We start from the raw sequence: 27,609 nt of genomic DNA on the forward strand, positions 1-27,609 counted from the left end.
GGACGGAACAACGCCCGGGGGACGGTGGTCAAGGATGCTAAGTAATCAGAGCCAAGATAAGCCTTGGTTAGGACGAGCTGAACGGAACACGTAGGCTCTGTGATGGCATCAAGTGAACCCAGGCAACGCCCGTAATTGACATTGGCCACCTAAACTCGCTTCATTTCTCTGGCAGTAGGATCATTAGGATCCTCAAATTGAGACATAACTATGCTTCCCCTTCCACGGGGCCGACCCCGTCGCAATGTTCCGCCCTGCAAATTTTGTCAGAAACAATTCAAAAGAACTGAACATCTCGAGCGTCACGAGCGCACCCGTACGATCCCATTCCTAGTTTCCGCCCCACTGTATCCTCTTCTACGATGTAGCCGATAGTCCCAGCCGATGACCAAGAGCTCATCGGATCTTTATGCAGACACTCGGGAGCAACCGTTCCTTTGCGATTGCGGTCGGCGATTCGGGAGAAGGTAAATCTAGTGATGGGATCATGCAGGAAAAGGCACATGATTGACGGGCAAGTCACTTTGGGCTAACATGGCCAATAGTGATCTTCTGTCTAAACACAAGCGCATCTCCCATCCCGAGCAGGGAGAGCAACGTTACAAAGTTCGAAACCGTGGTGCGCCTGCGATACCAGGGCCATCAACAGTCGAAACGGCAGAAAACCAACAGCAACCTTCAGAGAGTCGTTTTGAGGAAGTGCCGCATGCTACTCCGTCGGAATGGCAGCAAACAGTGCCTTCGCCACAGCACACCGCTGCTGCCACTGAGCAATCACAACTGTTCCAGGGCGATGTCTTTGGCCAGACAAACGAATTAGCTTTGCAGGATCCCACGGCGGCATTCCCAGAACCATTCCAAAATCTATTAACACAGGATTTGCTAGCTGGTATAGATGGCCTCGAGTTTGACTCCTTCTGGAACGAAACACACCTTTCGAGCCCCTTCCTACCCACTGAACCTCCAGGCGGTGGCCAGGATGACCAGATGACTTCGCTGGTCACTTCAGACACTCCTCAGCGGGTCCATACTCTAGACTCCCAGGACCATCCTGAACGATCAGAGACTGAGCCAGAACCAGGTCTTGAGTCGAGACTTCCTTCAATGGAGCCCGAAAGGCCCGAAGTGGTGCCCCTGCATGTCCCTAGAAGCGATTCGCAACAAGCTCAAACACTGAGGCAGGTTCATTCTATCCGGCCCTGGAAAGTTTCTCCCCAAGAACACGCCCAAATACTCGATAATCTCTCCGGGATTCACGGTGTATTACCAAATAACTTCACTTTGCCATCCCAACACACGCTCTCTCGATGTCTCGAAGGTTACTTCCGCGGCTTCGCCATACATATGCCGTTCCTTCACTCCGTCACCTTCTCTGCCGCGTCCATCAGCCTTGAACTGCTCCTCTCCATGTGCGCCGTTGGCGCACTATTCCGCTTCCAGCCTGCCTTGGGTTACCAGCTCTACGCCGGTGCGCAGGCCCTGATTTCTCGGCGGTTGAGCCAACGGAGCCGTGCTGTCTTGGATCGTCTGGCCAACGATTCTCAAGGAAGACATGGTATACCGAGGTCTCCTACAGGACCTCTCACCTTCGCCAGCTCCGCTTTGAATGGATCCAGATCGGAGACAGAAGGCAATAACCTTCAGCTGCTGCAAGCTATGATAGTACTCATGGCGATGGCGTCTTGGGGCGATCATGAGCTTACACAAGACGCCCTCTCCATGTCCAGCCGGGTCGCCATGCTTGCCCGAGAGTTGAAGATTTCCGACCCTGAAGAGCCACCTCCAAATCAGCCATGGGGCGACGGTATAAAACATGAAGAGCGCCGTAGGACGCTGTTTGCCGCTTACGTCCTCCTCAACCTTCAATCCATAGCTTTCAACGTGCCGCCGCTGCTCCTGAGCCAAGACGTCGCCATCAACCTGCCAGGGTGCGCGTCAAGCTGGCAAGCACCCAACGCCGCCGAGTGGTCCACGTTACGGGACACGTACATGACGCCGAGGCCGTTCCAGGAGATTCTGAACGAGTTGCTGTCGGGAAAGAGCATCCACCGTGAATCCGCTGTCTCGTCTTTCGGGAATTACGTTCTCATACATGGCCTACTCCAACAGGTCTTCCTCGCTCGCAATGCGGCTGGATGCCTTCCAGACGCAGGAGATGCCTTGAGCGACGGCCTCGTCGAAAAGTTGCACCTTGCACTACGTGCCTGGCAAGAATCCTGGGAGGCGACATACGAGTCCACGACGGACCCCTCGTCCCCCAAGGGGCCCCTGGGATTCAACTCGACCGCCATCCTTCGCTTGGCCTACGTTCGGCTGAGCGCCAACTTCGGACCCAGTCAGCAGCTCCTCTTCGCAAGAGATCCCCAGGTCATAGCCAAGGCGTTTTCGTCGAGACGCGCCATCAAGGCCGAGGACAGGTCACCCCGCCTTGACCAGGCGGTGCTGCAGTGCATCCACGCCCTGAGCATTCCTGTCAGGGTCGGCATCGCGTTCGTGGCGCGCAGCCAGACGATGAACTGGAGCGTCGAGCACGCCCTGTGCAACCTTGAGTGCGCGTTCCTCCTGGCGCAGTGGCTCCTCGTGATATCGGAGTGCGTCGAGGCGGTAGGTGTTGGTGCGTTGCGTGCTGAAGAGCGCAGGTTGGTGAGTGTAGTCGTGAGTTTGGTGCGGGAAACCGAGCTCGGGGGCGCCCTTGACGAAGACGGCCAGAACCACGCCGTTCAGATCAAGAATCTGGCAAGCTCCACTGTGTTTTTGTGGGCGCAGACGTTCAAGGGGTCCCATGTCTTTGATATAGTTCAACTTATTGGTAGCGGGTTGACAATATTAGCAGGGGCTTTGGGAGGACAACACGACATGGCCACAATCTGATTAAGTTTGAAAGCTGGGTAAATAACGAATATCGTACCTGGGTCTGAACATGTTTCTCTAAGTGGCTGTAGGAAAGCACTAGAACGCTTCGCTTATCTTACAAGGTAACACGTTCGGGCTGCCGTACTTTAGGGAAAGTCTCGATGTGGCTACAGTGCCCTGCCCTCATCTGCAATGATTTGGGCGGAGTCGTGCCGTCTGTGTTAAATTAATCACCCGGCAGCGTTGCACAATAAAGCATTGCTGACTGGACTATGGTAAATATTACGTGCCCCCTGGCTTCTATAACGATTACTCATAATAGATGACAGCAGAGCCCATGGCTGATGCTAAAATCACTCTTGGTGCGTAGTTCGTCGCCTTGGCTGTGATTTACATGTTTATGTTGAGCACCAGACAAGATTTATCTTTATATGGGAATTACCAAGGCTTTAATGCAATTTAAGATTAACAGTATTCTAATAACCATTTGTTGGAATTTAATAACGTTTAAACCTTGACTTAATCTTTATATTATCGTGGAAAATGATTGCATTGCGTGATCTAGTCGGAAACTACTCCTCTCTGGTGGATGTGTTTTGGTTGTCCGTCATTGCCGCCACGGGAAGCTTAGAGCAGAGGTCAGTAATCAATTCCTCAAGAATGACCCATGACTTATTTGACCTCGCACCAAGAGTTTGAGACTCTGTAATGCGATCTGCTCGACGACCAAGCAAGTGCCAAACTGGCAGGAACTTTTTGTCCTCGTGGCTCTGATCCGTGATGTTCTCAAATGCCCTCCTCATGTTTTCTCTCATCCGCAGCTTGCCCGCGTAAGTGGCATACTTCAAGGCGGCGTCAGAGTCCTTCCCGACTGCGTGTTCATGGTACGCCTGCAGTAGTCTTGGCAAGTACATGACAAGCGACGCCAGGCCGGCTGCGAGTGCCGTCGATACTGAGGACCCACTGTGAGGCTCGGGGGCTGTCGTCGAGCGCGGATCTTTAGCCTCAGCGACCTGGTTACCTGGAAAGAACCAATTGATGTGTTGCTGGTCCTCACTCATCATATCTCGCTGGCCGCTTGGGCCTGCCGCACCGATCCGAAAGATGTAGCTCGGTGCCTGCGCAAATGGTAACGAATCGGTACTTCTCAGCTTGATTTCATCCGAGGCTGAACAGAACATGATAAATTCTCCTGGCCTTGGCGGCATCGATGGCTCTTCTCAAGGCTTCTATGGACTGTTCTTCGTACCTATTAGGGGCCTTGGTGCTGGTGTCTCCATCAAGAACGTTGCGAACAGTCCATGACATCGTAATGATGTCAACATCGCGGATGATGGCAGCCCGAATCGCCTTGGCCGCACTTTCTGCGTGCATCTTCACGGTTCCGTCACCGTTCAGACTATTGTCGTCCAGGTCCTGAATTCGGATGACGTAGAGAATTACCCAGGGGTTCACACGCACCAGCATATTGGCCATGGTAGTCCCATGACCACGCGTAGACTGGTGCCAGGATTGTCCTATGAAGGTGCCCTCAGCAGTAAATGTAGGTGTCCAGTAACTTAGTCCGGTAACTTGAACGGACTCGTTATAAGTATTCAGACTGGTAAGGTGAACACCGTCGTCGATCAGCGCTACCTATAACAGCTAGGTCAGCAAGTCGAAGGATTTTGTGGCAAAAAATCAACAATAAATCAGGCGTGCGTCCTACGACTGCGAGCTCTCCCTACCTTGATTCTCTGGGGCCGGATCTCTTGTGGCATATTTCCGTGGACGGACAAGAGCGATCTCCTGAAGCTTTCCATTGACTTGACCCAATCATGATCGGGCGGGCTCTGAGATTGCCCGGGTGTGGATTCTCTAAGCTGGCCGTCGGCTCGTGGCCCAGCGGCTCTGTTTCCAGCCCAATCACGGATGACGACTTCGACTCCACCCGCCGTGCGATTATCGATCTCATTCTTGAACTGATCGAGAGCCTTGCCCATCCTCTTGGCGCTCTCTATGCCCTGTATGACGCCGTTATATGATTGTTCAAACCAGTTGGGTGGTAATAGGGCTGACGCCGCCCCTTGAAATCGGGCCGAGAGGGAACTCACGGGCGACGCATGTAGAACTAGAGTTCTCAACTTCTTTCCATTATCGAGATATAGGCTGGGGATCCCCTTTTTGCGTGCCCAGCCTCGTAGCACGGTCTGGTTCCCACTCCAGTATAGGTTAAGCTTCACGGCGTTTGGTGCTGCAAAACGAATGACGTCTATGCTCAAATCAGGTTTAATCCAGTCCCTGTGACTGGTGTTTCAGTTTCTGATTCTCCTGGCCACAAGAAGGGAGTGCTGCTCACCAAATCTCTACATCGATGCCGCCCTCGGCTCTCTTGGCCTCGGTGAAGAAGCTGTCCACACCACGTATCGACCGTTCAATGGCGGCGTCCGTATGGTACAACCTGTTGTCGTACATATCATCCACCTGGAGATGCAAGATGTTACGAACGCCAGCAGTGGCCAGCGCGTCAAAAACCGCAATCAATGAGTCACGCCCTGTGCTGTGATCATTGTCGGGCTTGGACAAGCGTTGCCGTCCCTGATTCGCAACGTGTGGCCTCGAAGCCGAACCATAGTTTGTCAATTTGCTTCCATCCGAGCTCAGGCATGGGAGATAAACGTAAGATAGAGTATCCTCAAAGCCACCGGGTTGAGAAAGCATGTTAATAAGCCCCACCATGGCAGCGGGGTTCCCGCCTTCCAAGTGTGTTGCATCGAAATACAGGTTCTTGTCTGCAGTCTGTTAATAAATGTTTTTGTCTGGTAGCGTGCCCCAGCATGAACATGGCTGCACACAGCTATCAAACCCACCTGATGCAACTTTTCCATAAAGCAAGTCTTTGGCATCAATATCTGGCCGTGTACGTATGTAGTGAAGTTTCAATCGATGGCGGATCTGTTCTGCAGCATGCTTGTAATCTTGGGAGGACAGCGCAGTCTTTTGGATCGACTTTGTGCCCGCAACGTGGAGTGCTTTCGCCTGCTGCTTACTCATATCGTTTGGCTGTGAAGGCGGTGGCGGCATTTGAACTGCGGAGACGATATCGACTGTCGACGACTGACCCTCACTTTCCGAGTCTTTGGCTGCGAAAGACACCGGGCTCTGTGTGCGAAACGTGGGGCGTCTAACGAGGGCATGGACACTGCGAGTGCCTAGAAGACTGGAATCCTTTGCCTCGGGTAACATATCCTTCGGAGGCTGTTTCTCATGCCCTGAGCGAGCTTGCTCATCAGAAGCAAATGGAGTGGTCTTCCCCTTCTCGACATAGTCCCTTGCAATTGCCCCTCGAAGCCTCATTTCCTTCGAAGCCTCGAGACCACCACGAGAAGGCTCATCAGCTTTCGCGACCGGCAGAGGGACGCCATCTTTTGACACATACGTCTTGGAGTTTAGCTTGCTTGGCATTCCCTCTTGCACTGTCGGTTTGCGTGCCGCCACAACTGAGGATGCTTTGTTGGGCAGTGTCATGAGAAACTCCCTCTGCGTGCGGAGGAAGTAGAGGTAGGGAGACTCGGGGTCTTCCATGTAGTTGAACTGGTTGCCTTTATGGGAATTCTCGCGCAGGAAATCGTCCGCAGCCTCGAGCATTTGGAAGACCAACTTTTGATGAGTGTCAGTGGGTATGTGGCAGAGTCTGTAGTCCAGCGCGTAATGGAGAGGCGTGTTTCCGTGCTTGTCCTGTGCGGCTATGGTCTTGGCGCTTGCAATCTTTGCGAAAGCCATTGCTAGTTTGTAAGTATTTCTGAGGTCTAGTCTCTTCTTGGGTGTGGTCTTATTAGAGTAGTCCCGAATTGCTTTCAGAAAGTGTTCTCTGAAGATGTGGTGGAGGGTGTTTGTTCTTTCCTCGTCGCTCGCATGGAGCAGGTCTTTCACACTGTCTGGACAGTGGGAAAGGAGAAATTGGATGAAGTCCTTGTTATCCCATCGTAATGCCACGATCAATATGGGATCCTCGAGGTTCTTGATTTTGAGGCTTGCTTGACTTTCGTATTCAGTTTCTCGGTGGTCAAGGAGGAAGTTGATGATTCTTTGCTTTGATTGCTCATCGAGGCGTGCGAACCCATTCTTATCAAAGTTTCTTGCCAGCATGTGTAGTACCGTCGGAGACCTTACGTCGCGGTCATCTTTGATCTTGAGGCCTTCTTTCTTGTACCCTTCGAGGAAGTTGGCAACACTTGAATCGCCACAATGAGTGTCCCATCGGCAGGGGACCTCCCGATTCTGTAGAAGGCCCATCACGTCTTCCCACTTGTCTTCCATTGGAAGCTGATACCAGCGATCAACCTCATCTTGATGCGCCTCAATTCCCGTGGCGTGGGCATCGAAATCATCATCGATGTCTCCAAAACCTGGATCACTCTGGTTGTCAAGATCGATTGCCCTAAATGCGGGACTGTTCTCGGAGGCTAGTATATCTTCAAGGCCATCCATGACTGTCTGATCTTCTTCAAATTTGTACCCGAGATGTCGCGAGGTATTTGCTATGTCCTAGTACATTCCAGGAGAATTTGGAGTTTCAGTAAGAATGCTCATCACCAATGACGCTTGCGGGGTGGAAAAACGCAACGAAATTAGTTCACTAGGACGAGAATCGCAAGTGCGGCTCACAGCTGGCTCAATGGTCACTTGCCTGGTGCCACTCCTGTAGTTTTGCCAGCGCCCATCAGCTGACAGAATATCCAAAAATTGCGATCTCCGGTTGGGGGGTGGGGGGAGGAGAGGGGGTTCGTGAGTATTCTCTGCCGTGATATGCGGACACATCCCTGCTCTATCAAAGCCACAACCAATGAACAATGCTGTGTCACCACATATGCATATACCGGTCAGACCGCTGCGCAAATCAAATGCTGAAATGATCCCGAAATCTCTAAGAGCCTGATATAGTTCAGTCTAGTCCACACCTCCGTGCTGACAATGCAGCCCAAAAATCACGCGAATGTACACTGTGCATCAGTCGCGCGGAACGGAGTCTCCGACTGAGATTTGGCAATGTCTGTTTTTCGATCCACAGGCTCAAGGAGCAGTTTGATTGCTATCTGTACCCTCTCGACACCCTTATGCATCTTTTGTCTCCTCCTCCTGCACTTGGGTTTTCTTCAGTGCTTCTCCATAAGTGTTGTACATGGTACAGGACCACAGGCAATCCATGTTAAGCAACCCTAAGTTGTTCTTGTCGATCAAAACGGAGGGATTAAGTTGATTCACCAAAGTCTCCTTAACACTGAACATGATTGGGTCATCTGAAGATCGGGAGGATGCCAGAGAGGATATCAGAGTCGACAATCCAAAGTTGGGCATTACTTCGATGTAGGGTGTCATAATGAAGTCCTCGTCATCTTCCCGCTCCAGTAGAACGGCAAGGGTGGCATGAGAAGGAACTCCTGTTTTTTGCGACGGGTTCTCTTCCAGTCTGAAGCGAGCCTCAGTGTGATATCCGAAATCCGGATCTGGCTGGTTTACACCGATGATGGTCGTGTAGTATTTCTTTTCTTTGGATCGGGAATGCTCTCCTGACAGAGCCACCCCTGCATCAACACCGGGTATACCTGGACTGAGATTGAATGACAGTACCTCGTTTGATGTCAAGGCCTCAACTGTTTCTCCCATCTTGAAGACACCATCAGGTCGGATTGCCTAATCGATCTTGTTTCTTAGCCATTAATACATTCACCCAAAAGAGCGCTTTGGAAGGTGAAAAGAAAAATAGAACAGCTGACAAGAGCCTCGACAAAGTCCAAGGTTTCGCGGGTCCAATGAGCAGTCTGTGTGGGGGAATTGATATAGGGGAATTGGTACGAACCGCAACCTCTGGAAAATGGGAACTGTCAGACCCCTTCTTGAACTCGAAGCGTATGTCGGCCTCCTTGATTCTAATGCCTCGTCTCGACAGGAATTTGAGCTCGTAGACTAGTAACGTAGCACGCTTTCCATAATCCCCAGCTATAGCACCATGAATTATCGCTTTCGCATGGCAAGACACAGTGAAAGCTGGCCTTTTACGAGAGCCGGCTTGGAAGGCCGAGACGGTCGTTCGCTGGCGTTCGCCAGTTCGATTCCGAACATGATACCCTGCCGATGTGTTGAGTATCGAAACTATTACTACAGTCAAAGACACGTCAATCGACATACCTCCCGCCACTCCACCCTGGTATGTCAAGGCCAGGCCGAAAGCCAAAGCGTCTTGAGAGTTCAGAAACCCTTGTTCCTCCTCGTCCACACCATCACTCAGCCAGATTTCTTCGTCCATCATTTGCCGAGAAGGTTGGTGAAAGGGAAATCATAGGAACTGAAAACCAAATGGAATGGTGCCAAGTTTGGTGGATTTGGGGGAGGATGACGGTCCCTAATATTTCACGTCCCCGGGATCCCGATGACCATGTCAGACTGCACCCACCATGGGCAGAGCGGCCAGTCTAGCTAACAACTCACACTGTGCAAATACAATGTTGGACTAGCCACATTTCGAATTCGAACACAAGTAGCCGACTGTAATCACGCCACATGCAGGCCTTGGAAGAGTGAGCGGGGAATCGGGAACATGAAGGCAGACCAGAATCAGTGCTAACCGTAATGCTTGTCCTCTACTTGTGTTGTTCATCCAAGGCGTGTATGATTACCTGTTCGGATGCACCCTCTCGGTTGACCACACTGCCTGACTTATCTCAGACTTCTTTGGCGAGGCTCTTCAATACCTAAGATAGCACGACGCCGTTCCTAATGCGAACCATGGACCCGGTTGACAGAGAAACCGGGGGCGATGAGCACGATAGTGTCCAGCCAGACTCCACTGAGCTCCCAAAGCCTGAACAATCCCAAACACCTGCAATTGAGTAAGTACTGAGTTCCATGAAACTGCGAGCGACTTCCACTTGTCAGATACTTGTTGTTGAATACAGGCTGACAGACCACGGATTCGTTGCGACTATAGCGTTGTCCATGTCATGGGAATTGATATCGAGCTTCAACGTCTTCCATTGTCTCAAATAATCTCAACAGACGCCATGTCCTTGACAAAAGAACTGCTCTTCAACATCGAAACACCATTCTTAGCAGATGATCTTGTTCTGACCTTGGCACTCATTGAAGGCGAAGCCCGTCGGCTCTTGGCCAGGCTAGAAGACTTCCGACATAGTCGTTCACATGTACGAAACTTTGCTAGTGCTGCATGACCGATGCGGGAAAGTGAAAGACGAAAATTGCGAAATGCTGATGATGCCATTAGGACAGTGCTATCATTTTCGTTGCTTATGAGCTAGGTGCCCTAGTTGTGAAGAAGGTGAGCCGATTGCCGTCAACCTCCAGTCGCCCAGTCATTCACCTCTTATTGACGTCCAATTTAGGCAATTTCTATGGCTGAAAGCGAATCTGGGGATTCGAGTTGGAAAAGTGTCTTTGCGAGAAGTGTTAGATTCGTGAGTACTAAAGCAAGCTTTTCGGATGCCTTGAAGATTATAAGAAAGAAAGATGGAACCAAGATTTCAACGACTCAGCAGACCCGTCTCTAACCCATAATCCCGTAGGTTTTTCATGGCTGCTTCCAGCGGGGGCTTGACCACCACGATGCAGTGTTGAAGATGCTGAACTTTCTTCAAGGGTGTGGGAATAATCTGTGGGCCCAGGGCCTAACCGCAAGAGCCACAGAGCAACTCGTGAAGGCAGTAATCGAACTCAATGAGGTGTTCCTTGCGTCCGATGTGATACATCGAAGCAGGATTTTCAGTTTGTACTCTGCTGAATCTGGGCTGCAGCGAATACCCAAGGCAGGTACCTTACTTCTACTCATTGGAAACAGCACCTAATGCAAGCATCTGGTGGATAGGTTTTTGACTGGTACACTGCCACTCTGGGACTGCCAACTGAATTGGCCGTGTGTAATAACAGCGAAGATGGTGCAATTCCTTTTCCATCATTAGCTGACAAAATTTGCTTCGGATTAGGAGGCAGGTTATTCCTTCCTCGGTACGTGAATGTGACTGCTGACAGGACTAGGCTGGATTCCCGAATCGTCGCTGGCCGCAATCCAATGTACACTTGCCTCCGTTGTGCCACGTCAGTATCAAATGCGATCGACCTCCGATTCTCCTTCCCACCCTGTGCTCTCCAGCGTCTCTCATCGATCTTGGCTAAGGCACAGCGGCGTCCGAGTTTTATATCTTCACGGCTCAGACCACGCTGCGAATATCGAAGCCGCGGAACAAGTAGCCCTTGCCTGGACTACACGCAACCAGGCCCAGGAGCAATACGAGTTTCGGCCCTTCTTGTTCATGTTTTCTTCTCAAGATCCTGCGCACAATGCTGTCCGACACATGCTTGCGGCTAGCATGCTGCAGTCCATGGCGGAGCTGTCCACCTCTAATCTACACGATAGTATGGAGGCTCAGATCTTGGAAGACATAATAGAACTACAACACGCTTGGACAGACGAGGCGCTCTGCAAAGCTGTTCAATGGGCAAGAACGTGGGTTGGCTCTAACGGACACCCCCACACACTATTAGACATGGACGAGTGTGCACCCCACAGTCGAATGACGTTCTGGTCATTCTTGGCGGGCATTGCAGGGAAGACCGAGACGCCACTGAAGGTTGTCGTGACGTCGAAAAGGCCAGGATCACTGTTGCAAGAGTTGCGAGAATTCCCGGAAATTCAATTTTACGAGTACAGGGCGTCGAGTTCTCCGGATGGGCTCGAGTCATCAACAGACCCGGACTACCAGGACACCATGATCCGACGCTTCTGCCCCGGAAATCTCGGCGAGACCAGAATTCGAACATGCTTTGAAAGGTTGGCTAATATGAGTCGCCCTGCTCTGGAAAGCATTGTCAACTTACTGAGCAGCACCACCCGTTGGCCTGAATTGGTAACCTCCTCGAACCTCGCGCGGTTTTGCGACCTTTTCGATAGCGTAGCACATGGGTCTACAGCAGCAACAGTTCTCTCACGAGTTCTAGAATCTGTTCATGACCAGTCTGGGTTACAATGGATCCTTGGGTGGCTGTTGTGCGCTTATCGTCCCTTTGACGAACGAGAGTTGGCCACAGTCCTATGTTACGCACCAGGTAGGCTGGAGAGAAAGGGCCCACCGTCGAATTTTGAGGTCGAAAACGCAAGGATGGCCTTGAAAGATATGCTGGTTGGCATAGTGAGCTGGCGCAACAACCGAGTCGAAATTCTTCCACACATCTCACGTCTCATGGACCAAGACATTGAGAAAATCTGGTCCCGTCTGAGAAGGTCTGCTCATGAAATAACGCTTATATTCCTACTGGAGTATCTGTCTCAACCTTCTACTCAGCTCCGTCTGGATGAGTTGTTTCTCCGGTATCAATCTCGCATTGAACATGGGAGCGAGGTCGGGACCCCGGCTTTGGTCCCTAAGGAACAAGGTGATTTCATATTTTACGCCGTTCAAGCACTGCCACATCATCTGGATGCGGTTGTTGGAACACCCATCCATTTGGACACCACGACAAAATTGAAAGACCCCAATGGGCCATTCTTAGCTTGGTCACGAGTATACTGGGCCATGAGCAATCCATTCGCCCGTCCATCAAGTGAGTCCTTCAGTTCAGCTTGTAAGACATGGCGGGGGACCAACATCGTCGGCCCTTTGAGATTTGATGCTGACGAGGTAAATGGACAAGACTTACCAAAGGACGACGTCGTGCTTTCTGGAATGGATCAGCTTGTCGACACTGTGAGAGGCAACAACGAGGATTCGGCACTACAGCTGGCTCAGCAGTTGGTGGATCACGCTGAAATCAGATCGAGGACCGCGGGGTTTTCCCAAGGATCAACCATTTCCTGGCCGTCAGCACTTCTTTGGGAAGCAACTTGGCTTAACATGCACCGCTTGATGGGCTTTTTACTAAGACATGGGGCGAACGTGCACGACAAGGAGTCAAAACATTGCCCGTCTCTAATATACAGAGCTGCCCGGCTGGGGTACTCGCAGATGGTCGCATTATTCCTCCGGTGAGTTCAACGTCCATATACCTGATCCCGCTTAAAATCATCCAACACGATCATCCTCGTGGATACGAAAGGAGGCTTCGAACACATTCAATAAGGGACCTTTTTTTCATTTTCACCCGCTCACTGACGGTTGTCTTAGGTATAATGCGGACATCACGCCCAAGAGGCGTGGCGTGTATAATACACTGCACACAGCCGTATGCAATGGGCACGTAGGTGTCATCGAAGCAATATTGGCCCATCGTAGTGAGCTCATCAACGCGAAACAGCCCCTAAAGCCGCTGTACGCCGCATCCATCTGGGGCTGCTGGAAGGCCGTGGAAAGTCTGATGAAATTCCCCGGAGCCGACCCTAACGAGAAACACATCCGAGGGTGGACGCCACTCACTGCTTCTTGCGATAACGGATTTTCCAGAACGGTTAGGGTCCTTCTCGATCGTGACGTCGACCCCAATATTCCAGGCCCTGGAGATAAGTGGACGGCTGTTTATTACGCCGCGGCGATTCGCGGTGACGCGGATATTGTACGCATGCTGCTTGCACGGGGTGCTGCAATCGACCACAAGGTGCTAGAGGAGCCGCTACTATGCGGTATTATCAACAATGTCAATTTATCCGAGGAGGACAAGATCTCGCTCTTCGAAATTCTCATTCAGCATGATCCATCGATGAATGTTGACAAGGGCATGTCCGATGGTCTTGCACCGTTGATGCTTGCTGCGATGGACGGGAATGCGAATATGATAACATGGCTCTTGAGACATGGTGCAGATATAAATCTCACAACCCCTTCCGGCCGACATGCTCTCTTCTTCGCCCTGGCAAACCGACGAATCGCGGCAACGAAGGAACTTCTCGAACACGACACTTCTCCAATACTTGATATGGAAGACGAGCATGCTGGATTTCCTCTAGAGGTTGCTCTCGCCGACGAAGACACGCGGGACGACGGTGAACTGGTGGAAATGTTACTAGAAGCCGGTGCGAATTTGGAGTTTGAGAACAAGAACAAAGTGACGGTGTTTACAATTGCTGTCTACCGTGGTCAAAAAGAAGTTGTCAAGCTCCTTCTGAAGCGAGGTGTCGACATCAACCACCGAGATGTATGGGACTACACCCCTCTGCTCGTGTCCATTCAGAGCAAAGCACCTGCAAGCACAGAGGTTATGCGACTTTTGGTTGACAGCGGTGCCAACCTGAACGACAGACTGCCGGGTGACTCTACTGTACTTCACGTCGCGATGTGGGAGGCCGACCTGGACAAGGTTCGAATTCTGCTGGAATTTCACACCTCAATCGATGTACACTCGCAAGATTCTGATGGGGACACGCCTCTGTTGGTTTCGACGAACTGGGACCGCCCGCAAATCGTTGAGTGCCTGAAACTCCTCGTCCGGGCAGGCGCCGATGTCAATGCGCAGAATTTGAAGGGCTGGTGTCTTCTGATGAAGTCCTCGTGGCGGAGAGAAGCAGCCAGTGCCGTCCACGATTTTCTACTCTCGCTCCCCGAAACAAATGTGGACATCTTCACTCCAGCTAGCGGTTACCCCCTCCAGGTGGCATGTCGCATCGGATATGAGCCACTACTACGCAAGTTGCTGGGCCGGGGCGCCAATGTCAATCTGGCTGTGCCGGGGTTTGCACCAACCGCTCTCATCAGTGCTTGCCTTGCCGACTCGGCTAAATCAGACGAGACGGTAGAGTTGATTGTCCGCAAATTGGTCGCTGAAGGAGCTGAGCCAAATTTCATGTCAAAAAACACAGTCGGTCTCTTCAACGCATTGTGCGCAGCTTCATTTCAGGCCAGAGTTGGAACGATCAATTTCCTGCTTGACTCTGGAGCTTCGGTGCAGCAGCCGGATCGAATGGGTCGCCTGCCGATTCATTTTGCTGCGGCAAACGGACTGCGCAACTTTGAAGCCGTTGCCCTAGCGTACACAGGAGATATCATGGCCGTTGACAAGGCGGACAAGAACGTGCTCCACTGGGCCGCCCAGTTCGGGAATTGCGAGACGGTCAAAGCCATCTTGGAAAGAATACCTGTAACCGAAAGAAAGGCCGTCGTTGATTGCAAAGACTCAGAGGGCTGGACGCCCTTGGCTTGGGCCATGCGCCCTGTAGACCTCGACCCAGATTTTGCCCAGGGCTTTCCAGAGCCCCGGAACTATGCCGGCACCGTACAGTATCTTATCCAACAAGGGGCCAACGTGGCCGTCACTTTCCGACAAGGGCGAGGGGAAGCAGCAGAGGTGTTGGCGCCGGTGGAACTGGCCCAGCGATGTGGAGCCGATGATTTGGTTCAACTGCTCGTTGGTCCTCAAAACCGAGACAACGACAATATCGACACGGACGCAGCGGGAGAGAAACATGCTTCCCGATCCGCACGGTACATCAGCAGGCAGACCATGTGCTATATGTGCTTCTCGGTATGTACTCACTTTCATCATATGTTGGCTCGTCTACAAGTCAGACTTGATCCCAGGGTACATGGATTAGCTCAAGCGAGGAACGAAGTGAGCACGTGCAACGACTAATAGATATATCGGGCAGACAATTTACGGCCTTTTATATGAGTGTCAGACTTGCGTCGGGCAGGTCCGCTTCTGCAAGAAATGCCACAGCAATGTCGAGCTATACCACATGGTCGATGATGGGAAGCTCCATACTTTCGGCATCAACAGTGATGGAGCAGAAGAGTACATGGCGCCCAATTCGCCATCATCACCAGCCTCATCAAAGGCAATGAACACCATGACTGGGACTGCGGTCAATGCGGATGGCGATAGTTCGGATTTGGCAACGGGACAATCGAATCATGACAGTCCCCAAGACGATGTCACAGAGGTGGTCGACTTTTCGGACTTGAAAGACCTCGGAAGTTTCACCGACTCAGAGTAACCTGTCATGAATCAGGGGCTCCGCTATTTTGTTGCTCAACTCTGTATGAATAGGAGTGTTCCTCGCTTTCTTTGCAAAAGTGTTAGAAACCAGTTGAGTTGCTCAACCTATTCAATCAGCTGCGATCGAAAACGTGACATAATAATAGACGTATGAAACTTGGGTGCCCCCCCTTTTCAGCGACTGTTCGCCCCCTCAGACCCAAGACCGAAAATATCACAGCCTTTTCGGACCAATGTCGCGGACACCGACCTTCATCCCGAGGGACAAAACTAGCGGAACTCGTGTCCGCGCTCGACGAGCCTCTCCGCTTGTTGAGAATCGTGGATATCAACAATGGGTGTCAATCATGCATATTGAGGGTGGAATTCATGTTCAAACCTCTTGCATTATTTTGAGGACTGGACTTTGCAATGGGGAAAGTCCTTCAAAGTCAGTCCAACGCACCAGGGAGGTACAGTGCGAACTGAAAACCGGGAGGTGGGGGTGGGTCATTCCAATGCCATCCAAATTCTATGCATTGTAGTTTACCTGGACCTTAAGTCTAATCTTTGCTACTCACCGCTACAGCCCATGCTAGCAGCAAGGCTTAGGTAGTCTATACGTAGAATGACTTTCAGCAGAGACCTTCCCTGGCCCATGATGGGGAATGGAGTTTGGAGGGCCCAAAGATTTTCCTGGCAGAGTCCAGTGTAGGTATACCGACATAGCTGCGATTGTATCCTCTACAGCCAGTCTTTGGCTCTGCTGGCTGCCCCTTATTACAAAATATGAACTATGACGCAATGCTATGCTTGTCTTCCCGTTTCATATTTCTACACTCGCGTCTCGTTGCTCTGCGAGAATCCAGGACAAGACGAAGAGGGTCCCGGCAAAAGCATAATCGGCAGCGGGAAGTTTGAAAAGAATGACTGACTCGGCGATGCTACCACCAGTGTAATTGGGCAATGTTGTTTCTCTCCGGCCTTATGTGATCATCTTTCCCCTGTCATTTGTTCCCGAGGTCCCTTTTCCGTTAGGCATAGTACGGTGCACAAAATATTCTGCGAGCAAATCATTACTTTTCAAGAACCACTGCCACAAGCTTCAATTTAGTAACTATGCGTTCAATAACACGGGCTTCTTTATTCGCATCAAATTGAGCTGCCAGTATAGTGACGAGATTAGGAGTGTCAGGCATGGGTTGAAATGGGCAGACGTCTAATAAAAGGGACTTCGGCGGGAGGCGTTGCATCGCGCGCCCGGAGAACAGACCGTCGCGGATTACATAAGTGAGCCAAGCTTCACTTTTTTGGCGAGTCAACGTCACTCTGCCCGACGATTCTTGGCCGCTCTCACTTTTCCACCTCACCTCAGCCCTCAGCCCTCAGCAACACCGCCAGACACTCAACCCAGCACACCAACGATGGCGCTTGCCCGTGCCACTCTCTCGCAGACGGCCACCGACAATGCTTCCCGAGGAGGATCTTGCGCGCGTGAGGGAGCACATCGCCCGGGCGGTAGCCGAGCGGATGGTCGAGGACACGGCGATTGATTGGACGGTCGTCAGGCAGCTCGACAGGCCTATCCTTCGCGTCCAGGCCTGCCTCCAGGATGGCTCGAAACAGACGGCCAACCAGTCCATACCCGGGCCCATCATCACCGTGAGTGATGTGGAACAAGTCACCACCCATGCTGGGGTTTTGCTGACTCTTGAGTAGCATCTCATAGACCTGTCAGGGATCGTGCACCCGAGTCGCGCGTCGCCGGAAGCCCCTGAGATGCTCCGCGGCGGCAGCAACAACAGCGTCATCCAGCCGCAAATGCACACAGGCAACCAACAGCCATCAGCAGCAACCACATCTACGCCAGCTGCCATCGTACCTGATGACGGCAGGATTACGCCGCCCGAGTCCGAAGTAGTCTCCAGCGGCGATGGGACGCCTGCACCCGCTGACCAGGTCGCGGAAGCTTCGACTGGTCGGCAGCGAAGACCACTGGGGGGACTCAGACCCGCACGGAGGGACCAGAGCTCAGTGGACCTCGAAGACGAGCCCACCAGCCAAAGGCAGATATCCAGCGGCGACAAGTTCCCGACGCCGGAAGCAGCAGCCCACTGGCCACGTCCTGCAGCCCTCCACCCTCGACAAGCTGATCCGCGGAATCTGGGAGCAGATCCACGGCAGCCTTAGTCTGGATCCCCAGAACCTGCTCGATCAAGTCCAGCTGCGGCCGGTGGAGTCGGCCCCATTCGATGAGGTGAATTCCAAGCTGGGCCTCGTGCTGCAGCCGGGCGGTCAGGGAAGCATCGTCCAGGACAGCGTCTACGACAGCAGCCGGTCCTTCAAGCGCAGCAACGTCTTCTGCAGCCAAGTCACACAGGCGAGTCGCGCGTGCCGCTCACTAGAGGTCATCGTCCAGGCCCCGTTGGGTCGAGCATTTCGACGCCTACGTAGACAGCCTGGCGGCGAATGACCTGTCCACACCTCGGAGCAGGTTCAACAAGGCAGCGCTGATGGAGGCGTGCTCCGACTTCGGGTGGTCTGAGAAGGAACTACGTAACAAGATGTCCATCTGGCGCGGTTACATCGAGATCCAGCAAGCCGGCGGCTGGGCAGCACTCGTCTTTGCAGGCATGGGCATCTACAGATTCTGCAAGTATCGAATCGGCTTCGACAAGGACAGCATGCAGCGACTGCGCAACCTCCGACCGGCCATCGAAGTCGCCGCCGACACCCTGCACCCAAACTGGAGGCAGTTGCTCACGGCCATAGGGGAGCCATCGAAACAAATATACCGAGGTCATCCCCACGACTACGTGATCTGTCTGGACGGCTCGCCTCCCATGCCGCTACGGGCGACATACCTGCAGTGGGACCCCAACTTTTCGTATCAGCACATTGAGGAGCCCGTCATCGATGAGCACGCGTGGGGCTGCGACGACCCGCGGTGGACGCCGCCGACAACGAGCAGCAGTGTCGAGCCGTCCGCGCTTCCCCTCTGCGACACGTGCGGCAAGGAGCAGTCCGACGACCCGAAGCAGAACTGTTGCTTCTGCTTCCCCACCCTCTTCGGCGCGGCCAGGCCGCTGCCGGCCCCTGTGCTCATCTTCCGCACCGCGGATGGCCGCAACAACGGGCTGATGGCACTCTGCGCGTTCGAGCGCGGCGCCCCCGTCGGGGAGTTTGTCGGCGTCGTGACAAAGGGCCTGTCGGACGTTGATGTCATGGAAAGTGCGGTGGCGGCCAGCACCGACAAGTATCAGATATGGCAGGGCAGACAGGGTAACTTTACGCGCTTTGTCAACCACAGCTGCAAGGCCAACGCGCAGTACCAGCGCTTCACCTGGCTGGGCACGCAGCGCATTGTGCTCGTCAGCAAGGGGATCGAGGCCGGCAGCGAGATCAGTGTCGATTATAGCGACAAGTACTGGAGGGGCCTGGACAAGAAGTGTCTCTGCGGCGAGAGCTGTTGCCGTTACCGTCGTGATGAGACGGATGCCCGCTCTTGAGTGAGCTCAGGTAGTATCACGTGGATTCTGGGAGCTTTGCTGGATATTTTCAAAAAAGTATTTCCATGAATTGTTCGCGTCAGGGTATATCATCACAGCAAAAAGAAGTACAGTAGTAAGTACATGTCTAACGTAACATCCGGCCCCACCACGCGCAAGGTCAAAGGCTCACGTCGCAGTCGACCGACGTCCATCCTCAGGCCCCTAGATCGGGCTGACCTCATCCGGGTTTCCCCTCCTCGGCTCACGAGTCGGCGGGTCCTCGTGCGGCGTCATCGTCCTCCACGTCCCGCTCTCCCTGTCATAGCCGTCGCCGACCGAGCTCGTCCACGACGCCGCACTGGACCTCCTGCCGTTCCCCGTCAGCGACCTCGACCCCGCGTTGCCCTTGGGCGCCGGCTGGAGCGGAGGCGGGTAGAGCGCCGTCTGGGGCACAAAGGTTGACCTGGCGCTGTTGCCCACCGAGTCGTCGCCGGTGGCCCAGCTGCGCGCGCTCAGTGGCTGGTTCGGTGTGAGCGGCCCCGGTGCGACGAGATATGTCGCGGTCGTTGGTGTGGGTGCCACCGAGGGGGTGACGCCGTTGTAGCTCGGTGATGGGGGCACCGGCATGCGTGCCGAGAGGGGAGTGCTGGGTGTCGTCAGGGGGTTGCTGTTGAGGGGGTTTGGGTTGCCCCCGGGGAGCCACCGCTGGCTGCGCAGCCAGCCAGTCACCGAGTGCTGCGTGTCGGTCTGCGCTGCTGTCTGCGGGCTGGTGGGCCCGGGCAGATGACTCCCCGGCCGGCCCGCCACCCTGGCCGCCGCCGCGTCCCACGACTGCTGCGATGTGTGGCCGGGCCTGGTGGTGTTGGTCGCGCCGTAGCGCGGGTCAGTGGTGGTGGTGCCGTCCTCTGCCGCGTATACGGCCTTCCAGCAGTCGTCCATGAGCACTGAGTGAGACCTTTGTCTCTCGTGGCCATAAGCTGTGGACTCTGAGACGGCTGGGGACTTGAGGGCCTCTCCATATGGCGGTGGCGCAAGGCCGTTCGGTGCGCTGATGTTGCCGAAGTAGGGGGCGTTCATCCTCTTCTGCTCATCCAGCTGCCTCAGCTTCTTTTGGCGGCGACGCCGGTAGATGACGAAGAGCGTGACGCTGATGATCATCGCAATCAGGACTGGGCGACGGCGTTAGTGGTGGCTCACGAGATCAAGGAGGAAGCATATATCATAATCAATATGATGCATTGGCACATACCAAGTATTTGGAGCACCAGGGCAGTTGAGATTGGGGTTGTCACGGACGAGCTCGACCGTCTGACAGGGGCGTGATGTGCTGGTGCCTCTGGTGTGCTCACAGCTCGCCTGCGAACGACGAAGCCATTCCTCTCTGTGATCCAAGATTCCACCGAGTCCAACATGTTGTCGAGCGGTTGGCGCTTGCGAGGCGCCGCCCGTGGTGGCTGGCCGGGAATTCTAACCATTGTGACTGGAGTGCGATATGGCACTTGTGGTTTTTGGTGGTGGCGACTGGCTTGGAAGTGGTCGTGACCCGGGGGTGGTCCCAAGAAACGGAGGGCGGGAAAAGCAAGGTGAGCCATGAGCGGGCGCAAACGAATATTTCTACAAAGCCGCTGCCAACGCGTACGACATGCATGAGCATGCAGGGCTGGCCGGCTGCCGACCGAACTCGTCTACAATAGCACATGAACGGCCGAGCTATTTTCCCCATGTCATCGCCCTGCGCGGTCCTGTTCTTTGTCAGTGGGCACCCCACATTCCATACCCAAGTTTATCGATCGGCAGGGGCAGGGGCAGGGGCAGGGGCGGCCCATGGAGCGTCCAAATGAACGCAGGAGGGTGTTCCCCCGCCCAAACGGCCGCATTGGGACGACGGAGGCGTGCGGCTCGGAGTATGGATGTCAACGTCAGACGGACGCTGCTCGTCAAGGTTGTGCCCATCTGTTTGATGTCACGATTAGACTTTTGCAGCCCTTCTCCTTTTGGGCTCGAGTCAGATATAGATAGACTTCCTCCGCTCGATGCAAGATAGGCCCGCGCGGAATAGATGGTCAATGCAGACGATGCACAATTGGCTCGGATGAGCATTAGCATCCCATCCCGCACAATGTGTCTTGCGTGTGGGCCACTAGAGAGCGTCGTTTGGTTCCCGAGAGGAAAACATAGAACATTGTTCCTATGCGTTTCTCCCTCGGCCGCAATCCACCAGGTCCCACGCCCTGCAGGATTCGCAGCAGGGAACTACCGGGGCCGAGACTTAGCCATGATCTCCCGAAAAGGGAAGCCCGAGAGAGGGTTGGGGGGGGGGGCACAGGTAACGCAGCCCCGACGGATATAGACTCCAGGCCACAAATATAGCGACGACACCAAGCAGTGCAAGCACCAGGCCAGTGCCACGAGTTGCGCGCCGCAGATCCGCTGAGTCGGTCGTCAGCGCCCACGAGTAAGGTTAGGGGATAAGGTTTCAGAACACGACTTGGCGGGCACGGATTGGCGAGCCTTACGCACGCACTCTCGCGAGCGTGCACTAGGCGTACATGGCCAGGGTCGAAAGTGCCAAGGATCTGTTCGGTCTCGTTCCTCTTTTTTAGCCGCGCCCGCCCCTCTCTCTCTCTCTCTCTCTCTTTTTGAGCCGCAATCTAAGAGGGACAGAGCCTCAATCAGATTAATTACGGACAGCCTCAGCCGTGACGGCAGGACCAGGCGGGGTGGCCCCTCCACCCCTCCCTCGGCTCCACATTCGGCGTCTCCTCCTTGGCGGGTTTGTTTTGCACATATACATAAATGCCAGGACCGGCTCGATCGCCCTTCCCCTCTTGCAGTCTTGGGAGTTCTGCCTGTCTGCGATCGGCCGGTGGTGGTCCTCCGTCGAAACGCACTTCGGACGCCGCTAGGAAATTCGCACCACTCAGAGGACGCGTGCGTTGCGGGTTTGTTTTGAAACATCGCCCTGTTGGCCGATGTTCCAAAGAGATGACGTTTGTCTCGGGACAACTCCCCTCGACGTTCGGTGCCATTTCTCCCAAACTGTTGGTCAATTGGGGGGGGAGGAGGAGCTTCTCGCCCCGTCTGGACTTGTCTTGCGCCGGCATGTCATAAAACATCAGTCCATCCTGTGAACCCTGCCTTTTGTATAGTGCCCGGTGTAGTCCGGGTCCCGTCCATTGAGGGCTGCCAGAGACCCTGCATCCTTCTCGCTGCCCGAGCGAACATCACCCGGGCCGCGAGGACCAGGGAGACAACATTGGATCTCAAGAGGACGATGCGCACTCACCCTTGACCACACACCACCTTCTGAGCTCATAAGGCGCCGGAAGAAAGTGCCATTCGCTCGAATACTGTTCGCGCCAGCCGATAAAGCCGGAGAATCAAATCGGGAATGGGTGATGACCCCTCCCTTGGGACCAAGCATTCCCATAACCACACCACCTCTCTTGGCACTTTAACAACCACTGCACTTCGCATGGACGCTCTCGTAACCACGACGGGGCTCGAAATAGCCCCGGAACCCAGCCTTATTAATCAAGCTCTGAAGTCTAAAACTTTCTGCTCTCGCCGTCAGGACCCAGTTCGGAACTTCCGGTCACTGCTCAGAAGCTCACGTCATGTCTGATACTCAAAGGCCGAGATCATCGTCAGATTGATTTTGTTCTTCAAGGCCCGATGAGATTCAAAATCATAACATTGAGTAAGCCCGGATACGCTCGGGTTAATGTGAAGAAGTCTCAGCCCTGCCAGACATAATTGCAATGGGATGGAGATATCATCGTGCATTTCCACACAAATGCATCAGCGGTGAGCAGATTGTACGGCGCATAGGTAACCTATAGATTTCGGCGTTGATGAACTGGTCAGCTCAAGTGTATACAGTCATACGTCCTCAACTGACATGACCCGGATTAGTGGTTTGGTTGGTCTCAAATGCTTTTCTCAGACCCTCCACCCCTAGAACATTGAAATAACTAGAATGTGACAGTCACTGTCTTCACTGGGCATCAAAGAGTAGAATACCTGTAAACAGACTAAGATTAACCTGAGCAGTTTTGTGTGAAGTCTATTCCTGGAAGGGGCCCTGGCACAACTAGCGGTTCGCAAGAATCGAGTCTTCAGGGCAGTCATGCCAACGAAATCCGTCCGTAGCCCTTTCAAAGAATCATTCTTTCCAAGGAACTACCACTTATTCGTTTTCTTTTTTTATAGAATAGGGCAGGGCCACCGCGGACGAAAAATGCTTGCTCCCCACGTACCCTGGACGAGACAAAAATTGAGCCTGATTTGGAAGGCGTGTAACAAGTTGACGTGTGCCAGACTCGTAAAAACGAAGTCCTTGGACTTAGTATGCTTCGAGAAAATTGAAGACTCCGCGGCCTGTCCCAAAGTGAGTTCGACTGGGTTGACTATGGGTAGGACAAGGACGACTAGCAGGTGCTTAACTACTCGAGGTGAGTGTATGTGTGAGTGATGTGCAATATGAACATGGTGATGTCTTGGATATTCGGATCTCACTAGATTGTCGCCTTCCCGGTTTGTGTAAACCTTTTTGCTTGTTTTCTTGGCCAACACGTCTGTGGCATGGTACCCATAGGGGCTGCTGAACCCGCGCATCTGTTGACCATTTAGCTTGACAGAGTTGCGGCAAGAGCATTGGATAAGCCAGGACAGCTTCATATCTAAGTTTCTTCCACAGATGCGTAACAGAAAGCAGAACGCGTTGCGTGAGGTTCGACTCGACAAGCAATATCAAAGATGGCACCCCAGACATAAAGCAACGAATCGTATTGATCAACGTCTGATAGCAGATACCAGTTCGTAATTATCATACACGTCTCCAATATTCAGGTCCATTCCCTCCATACCGTACCATCATCAGCTTGCCGCCCCCCGCCGGTTCTGACCCGCAACCTCAGTTCAGCAGCCTACTCATCAATGTCCTCCACACTGGCCTGGAAGCGCCTATGACCCCCCGCTGGGCCCTCCCGATCCTCCACGTGTGCCCGTGAGGGCTCACCCCGGCCCACGACAGCATCGTCCCGGCCCATTTGGGGCGTCGGCGCCACAGACCCATCCGTGAACGGCTCGTAAGAGCTGTCAGCCCCGGTCCCCCCGCACTGAGAACAGGTTCCGACGGTACTGATGGAAGATTCGATTGTGGGGCGCGGTACGTCGTGACTGCGGAGCGGGGTGAAGCCACCGATGCCGTGGAAGCGACGGGGGCTCCTGCCGGATTCGGGGGTGTTCAGGCGGCGATGGCGCAGGATGGGCGTCACCGTGACCGAGGAGGAGGGGGACGAGAGATACGGCGAGAACGATCTGGTAGGGGAAGGCGACATGTGTCTCGTGTATGGGGTGAGCTCGCGGCTGCGGAGGCGGAGGCGGTCGACGCGGGTGCCGTAGTGGTCTCTGTGACGGGAGCCAGGGTTGCTGGCGGCTGACCAGTCGCTTGTGCTCTGGGGAGCGTTTACGCTCAGTGCTCCAATTGGGACCAGCACGCACAGCCCGAGACTGGGATGGATCGTTGTCAGGTTGGTTGGGACAGACGGGTCTCTGTATGAAAGAGCGCCTCCGTTCTGCTGCAGGCCCTGAGTCGGTGCCACCTGCTGAGATCCCATGGGGTACTCATTCGGGGAGAGTTCCACTCTGAACAGTCTCGTATTGGGGGGTTGGCCGCTGGGTGTTTTCGAAACTACCATAACCTGGGGCCGATATGCCAGGGTATGGGAATGGGGCCTGAGGAAGCTGCAGAGGAAACTGTAGAACATTGGAGTTCATCGGGTACGGGTTTTGAAAAGGGCCCGGAGGACATGAACCAGTGATGTTGTTCGAAAAGGTCGCAGATGGTATCTGCCCTTGCGGAGTAGCAGGGTAGCTTGCTGCTCGGCTGCTGGGAGGCAGTGGGTATTGAGGCATGGAGAACTGGTTCAGCAGGGCCTGAGCGTGGTGATGATCTCCCTGCTGCCCTTGCTGAACCTGCCGAGAGATCCACAAGGCGAAGTCGTTGGGTGGGAAGCCTGTGTAAGACATGTTTGTTCTGGTGTTGGATTTGGCTTAGTGTGGGTATGAAACTGACTTGAAGTTTCCTGGGTCTTTATGCGGCTCTACTGTGGGAGGAGAAAGGTAGTTGTGGCTATAAGAGTTTGCAGGAAACATCGGCAGCAAGTTTGTGGGTTTTTATAGCCAAGGACGGAGGTTGCGAGCAGGTCATGGTCACCTGTGAGACGGAAAGTAGAGTGAATCACAGCAACGAAGCTATCATACTAGGTGCTATTAAGTTCACATTGATTCCATCCTAACTAGGCAGTTTTTGTACAATAACAACCATATTTTGAGCTTATTGAGTGCAAATGCGTGTGGCACGGTTTCCGTACATGATTACTACTTGCAGCACCTACCACACCGGAGGCTCATGGGGATGAGACAAATTTGAACAGTTCGGCTCGCAGATCTTTAGATTTCGGAATGTCCGTAAGGCGACGTTCTGATTTTGTCATTGTTCAATGGATGTTTCCACTTCTTTCGTTGCTATTGAACATTTGTGTCCAGGGTCTACCGCCAGAGCTTTGATGATATACGCACATGCAGGCCGACAACATATTAGACTGACAAACAGTGATATGGGGCGGCGAAAGATTGGATGATTTGGGTTCAAAATTGACCTCCTGACTGTTATGATTACAGACGATTCGAAAAACGTGTCCAACTTTGGACATTGCAAGTCAAGATTGCCATCCTCGTTACTTCCTTTCCCTTGTTGTCCTCAAACCACCGCTTGCTGGCCTGTCGTCTTTCCCACGTTTTCCTTCAAGTCCAACGAATTCCAAGACCTGCTGCCTTAAAAGAAAACAGTTTCTGAGTCGTCTACGATGTGGACTTTGATACTACCGTTCCGAGGATCCGAAGACAGCGTCAGGCCCTCCTCAGCTTTCTCGAGAGGGTAGACATGAGTGACTAGCTTTTTCAAGTCGATAATACCACCGCTTATGCACGAGATTCCCGCCGGCCAGGTGTCTGTGTACCTGTTGATGAATCTCAGATCGATCTGCCACGGAGTCATAGTCAGTCAACGGCCAGTCCCTGTAATATGGACTTCAATCCTAGCGTTGAAGAAGAACAGTCACAAAGACGGAAGATTTTCAAACCCAGAAACGTACCTCAGACAAGGACAGATGCATGAACGGCAGATTGTTCATGATACTCTTGCCAACACCGACCACGACGACCCGACCACCCCTCCTCACAGTGAAAGCCGCCGTGCAGACACTCGACTCAACACCAGTGCACTCGATCACGCACGGCGGCGCAAAGTACTCATCCCCTTCCTCGCCCTCGCCGCCCCGAGCACCAAACAGCTTCCTGATGCCCCTCGCGTTGCCACGGGCGTCCAGGGACGGGTCGATCTGGTAGGTGAGACAGGTCGGCACGAGCTCCTTGGCAAATGCGAGGCGCTTTGGCTCGATGTCTGTGACGACGAGTGGGTGAGCCCCTGACGCTCGTGCCGCGAGGAGGGCAGTGAGTCCGATTGGGCCTGCGCCGCAGATAACAGCACCGCGACCAAGGGTCAGCTCGGCCACACGAAGACCAGCCAGGATGACGCTCAGGGGCTCGAGCAGTGCGCCGTCTTGGAAGCTCATGTTGTCTGGTAGCCTGTGATGGTGTCAGCCTGCCCCACCTGAACAGATATGGTAGATAGTTAATAGAGGCCTACTTGTGCAGCCACCTAGCAGGGTGCACCTTATACCGCTGCAACGTCCCATGGTACGGATACACACCCGCGAACGCAACGTCCTCACACAGGTTGTACTTGCCCAGCTTGCACAGGAAGCACTTCTCGCACGGCACGCCGGGCTCGACGGCGACCCGATCCCCGGGCTTGAGGTCCGTCACGCCCTCGCCGCACCTGACGACGACGCCGGCGGCCTCGTGGCCGAGGATGCAGTCGCCCTCAAACACGAGCGGGCCGATGCAGCCCGTCTTCCAGAAGTGCACGTCCGAGCCGCAGATCCCCGTCGCCTTGACGTGCAGCAGCACCTCGCCGGGGCCCGGGGCGTACACGGGCGCGTCGGCGGTCTTGAGGTTGTGGTCCGCGGTCGCCTGGAGGGAGGGGTTGGGCAGCGGCGCCTGGATCACTTGGCGGGCGCCCGCGTTGCCGGATCCATTTGTGTGCGTCATCTTGGCGCTTTGCTGTGGTGTCGAGTCGTCGTGTGGTGCTACTTATCGTGCGCTTGTGTGTAAGGCGTGTTGGGGTATGAGGGGATCTGCAGGCGTCGTGGGAGGCGGCTTAACTTAGCTGTACGTGGGAGGTCACGTTTCGAGCCGGTTGACTGCGAGCCGAGCTGCTTCGAGGGCATCTACCATGCGAAGTGCC

The 27,609-nt window shown here is 53.8% G+C and overlaps 7 protein-coding genes across 7 annotated transcripts; 3 read left to right on the forward strand and 4 right to left on the reverse strand.

Moving 5' to 3' along the window:
• Positions 1-1,344: 1,344 nt before the first annotated feature.
• INS49_015367 (uncharacterized protein) lies at positions 1,345-2,871 on the forward strand (the record flags this gene model as incomplete). The annotated part of the gene is made up of 1 exon (XM_043176048.1): positions 1,345-2,871. The coding sequence occupies one exon, from the start codon at positions 1,345-1,347 to the stop codon at positions 2,869-2,871; it is 1,527 nt and encodes a 508-aa protein (XP_043019503.1).
• A 554-nt stretch (positions 2,872-3,425) lies between these two features.
• INS49_015368 (uncharacterized protein) lies at positions 3,426-8,526 on the reverse strand (the record flags this gene model as incomplete). The annotated part of the gene is made up of 8 exons (XM_043176049.1): positions 3,426-3,479; positions 3,597-3,816; positions 4,103-4,488; positions 4,581-5,133; positions 5,192-5,624; positions 5,703-7,241; positions 7,835-7,868; positions 8,098-8,526. Coding segments are annotated over 8 exons (3,648 nt in total), but the record flags the coding sequence as incomplete, so codon positions are not given.
• A 4,319-nt stretch (positions 8,527-12,845) lies between these two features.
• INS49_015369 (uncharacterized protein) lies at positions 12,846-15,763 on the forward strand (the record flags this gene model as incomplete). The annotated part of the gene is made up of 3 exons (XM_043176050.1): positions 12,846-12,865; positions 13,005-15,291; positions 15,461-15,763. 3 exons carry the CDS (start codon positions 12,846-12,848, stop codon positions 15,761-15,763), a joined length of 2,610 nt encoding a protein of 869 aa, XP_043019505.1.
• Positions 15,764-17,211: 1,448 nt separating this feature from the next.
• INS49_015370 (uncharacterized protein) lies at positions 17,212-19,253 on the forward strand (the record flags this gene model as incomplete). Its single annotated transcript, XM_043176051.1, has 4 exons — positions 17,212-17,406; positions 17,464-17,722; positions 17,775-18,081; positions 18,164-19,253. The coding sequence occupies 4 exons, from the start codon at positions 17,212-17,214 to the stop codon at positions 19,251-19,253; spliced, it is 1,851 nt and encodes a 616-aa protein (XP_043019506.1).
• A 204-nt stretch (positions 19,254-19,457) lies between these two features.
• Positions 19,458-20,710, reverse strand: INS49_015371 (uncharacterized protein; the record flags this gene model as incomplete). The annotated part of the gene is made up of 2 exons (XM_043176052.1): positions 19,458-20,404; positions 20,485-20,710. The coding sequence occupies 2 exons, from the start codon at positions 20,708-20,710 to the stop codon at positions 19,458-19,460; spliced, it is 1,173 nt and encodes a 390-aa protein (XP_043019507.1).
• A 3,453-nt stretch (positions 20,711-24,163) lies between these two features.
• INS49_015372 (uncharacterized protein) lies at positions 24,164-25,268 on the reverse strand (the record flags this gene model as incomplete). The annotated part of the gene is made up of 2 exons (XM_043176053.1): positions 24,164-24,882; positions 24,935-25,268. The coding sequence occupies 2 exons, from the start codon at positions 25,266-25,268 to the stop codon at positions 24,164-24,166; spliced, it is 1,053 nt and encodes a 350-aa protein (XP_043019508.1).
• Positions 25,269-26,076: 808 nt separating this feature from the next.
• INS49_015373 (uncharacterized protein) lies at positions 26,077-27,413 on the reverse strand (the record flags this gene model as incomplete). The annotated part of the gene is made up of 3 exons (XM_043176054.1): positions 26,077-26,283; positions 26,396-26,888; positions 26,950-27,413. 3 exons carry the CDS (start codon positions 27,411-27,413, stop codon positions 26,077-26,079), a joined length of 1,164 nt encoding a protein of 387 aa, XP_043019509.1.
• Between the last annotated feature and the right edge of the window lie 196 nt (positions 27,414-27,609).

Source organism: Diaporthe citri (assembly GCF_014595645.1).
Source record: "Diaporthe citri strain NFHF-8-4 chromosome Unknown scaffold_9, whole genome shotgun sequence".
In the NCBI taxonomy this organism is placed as follows: Eukaryota; Fungi; Ascomycota; class Sordariomycetes; order Diaporthales; family Diaporthaceae; genus Diaporthe; species Diaporthe citri.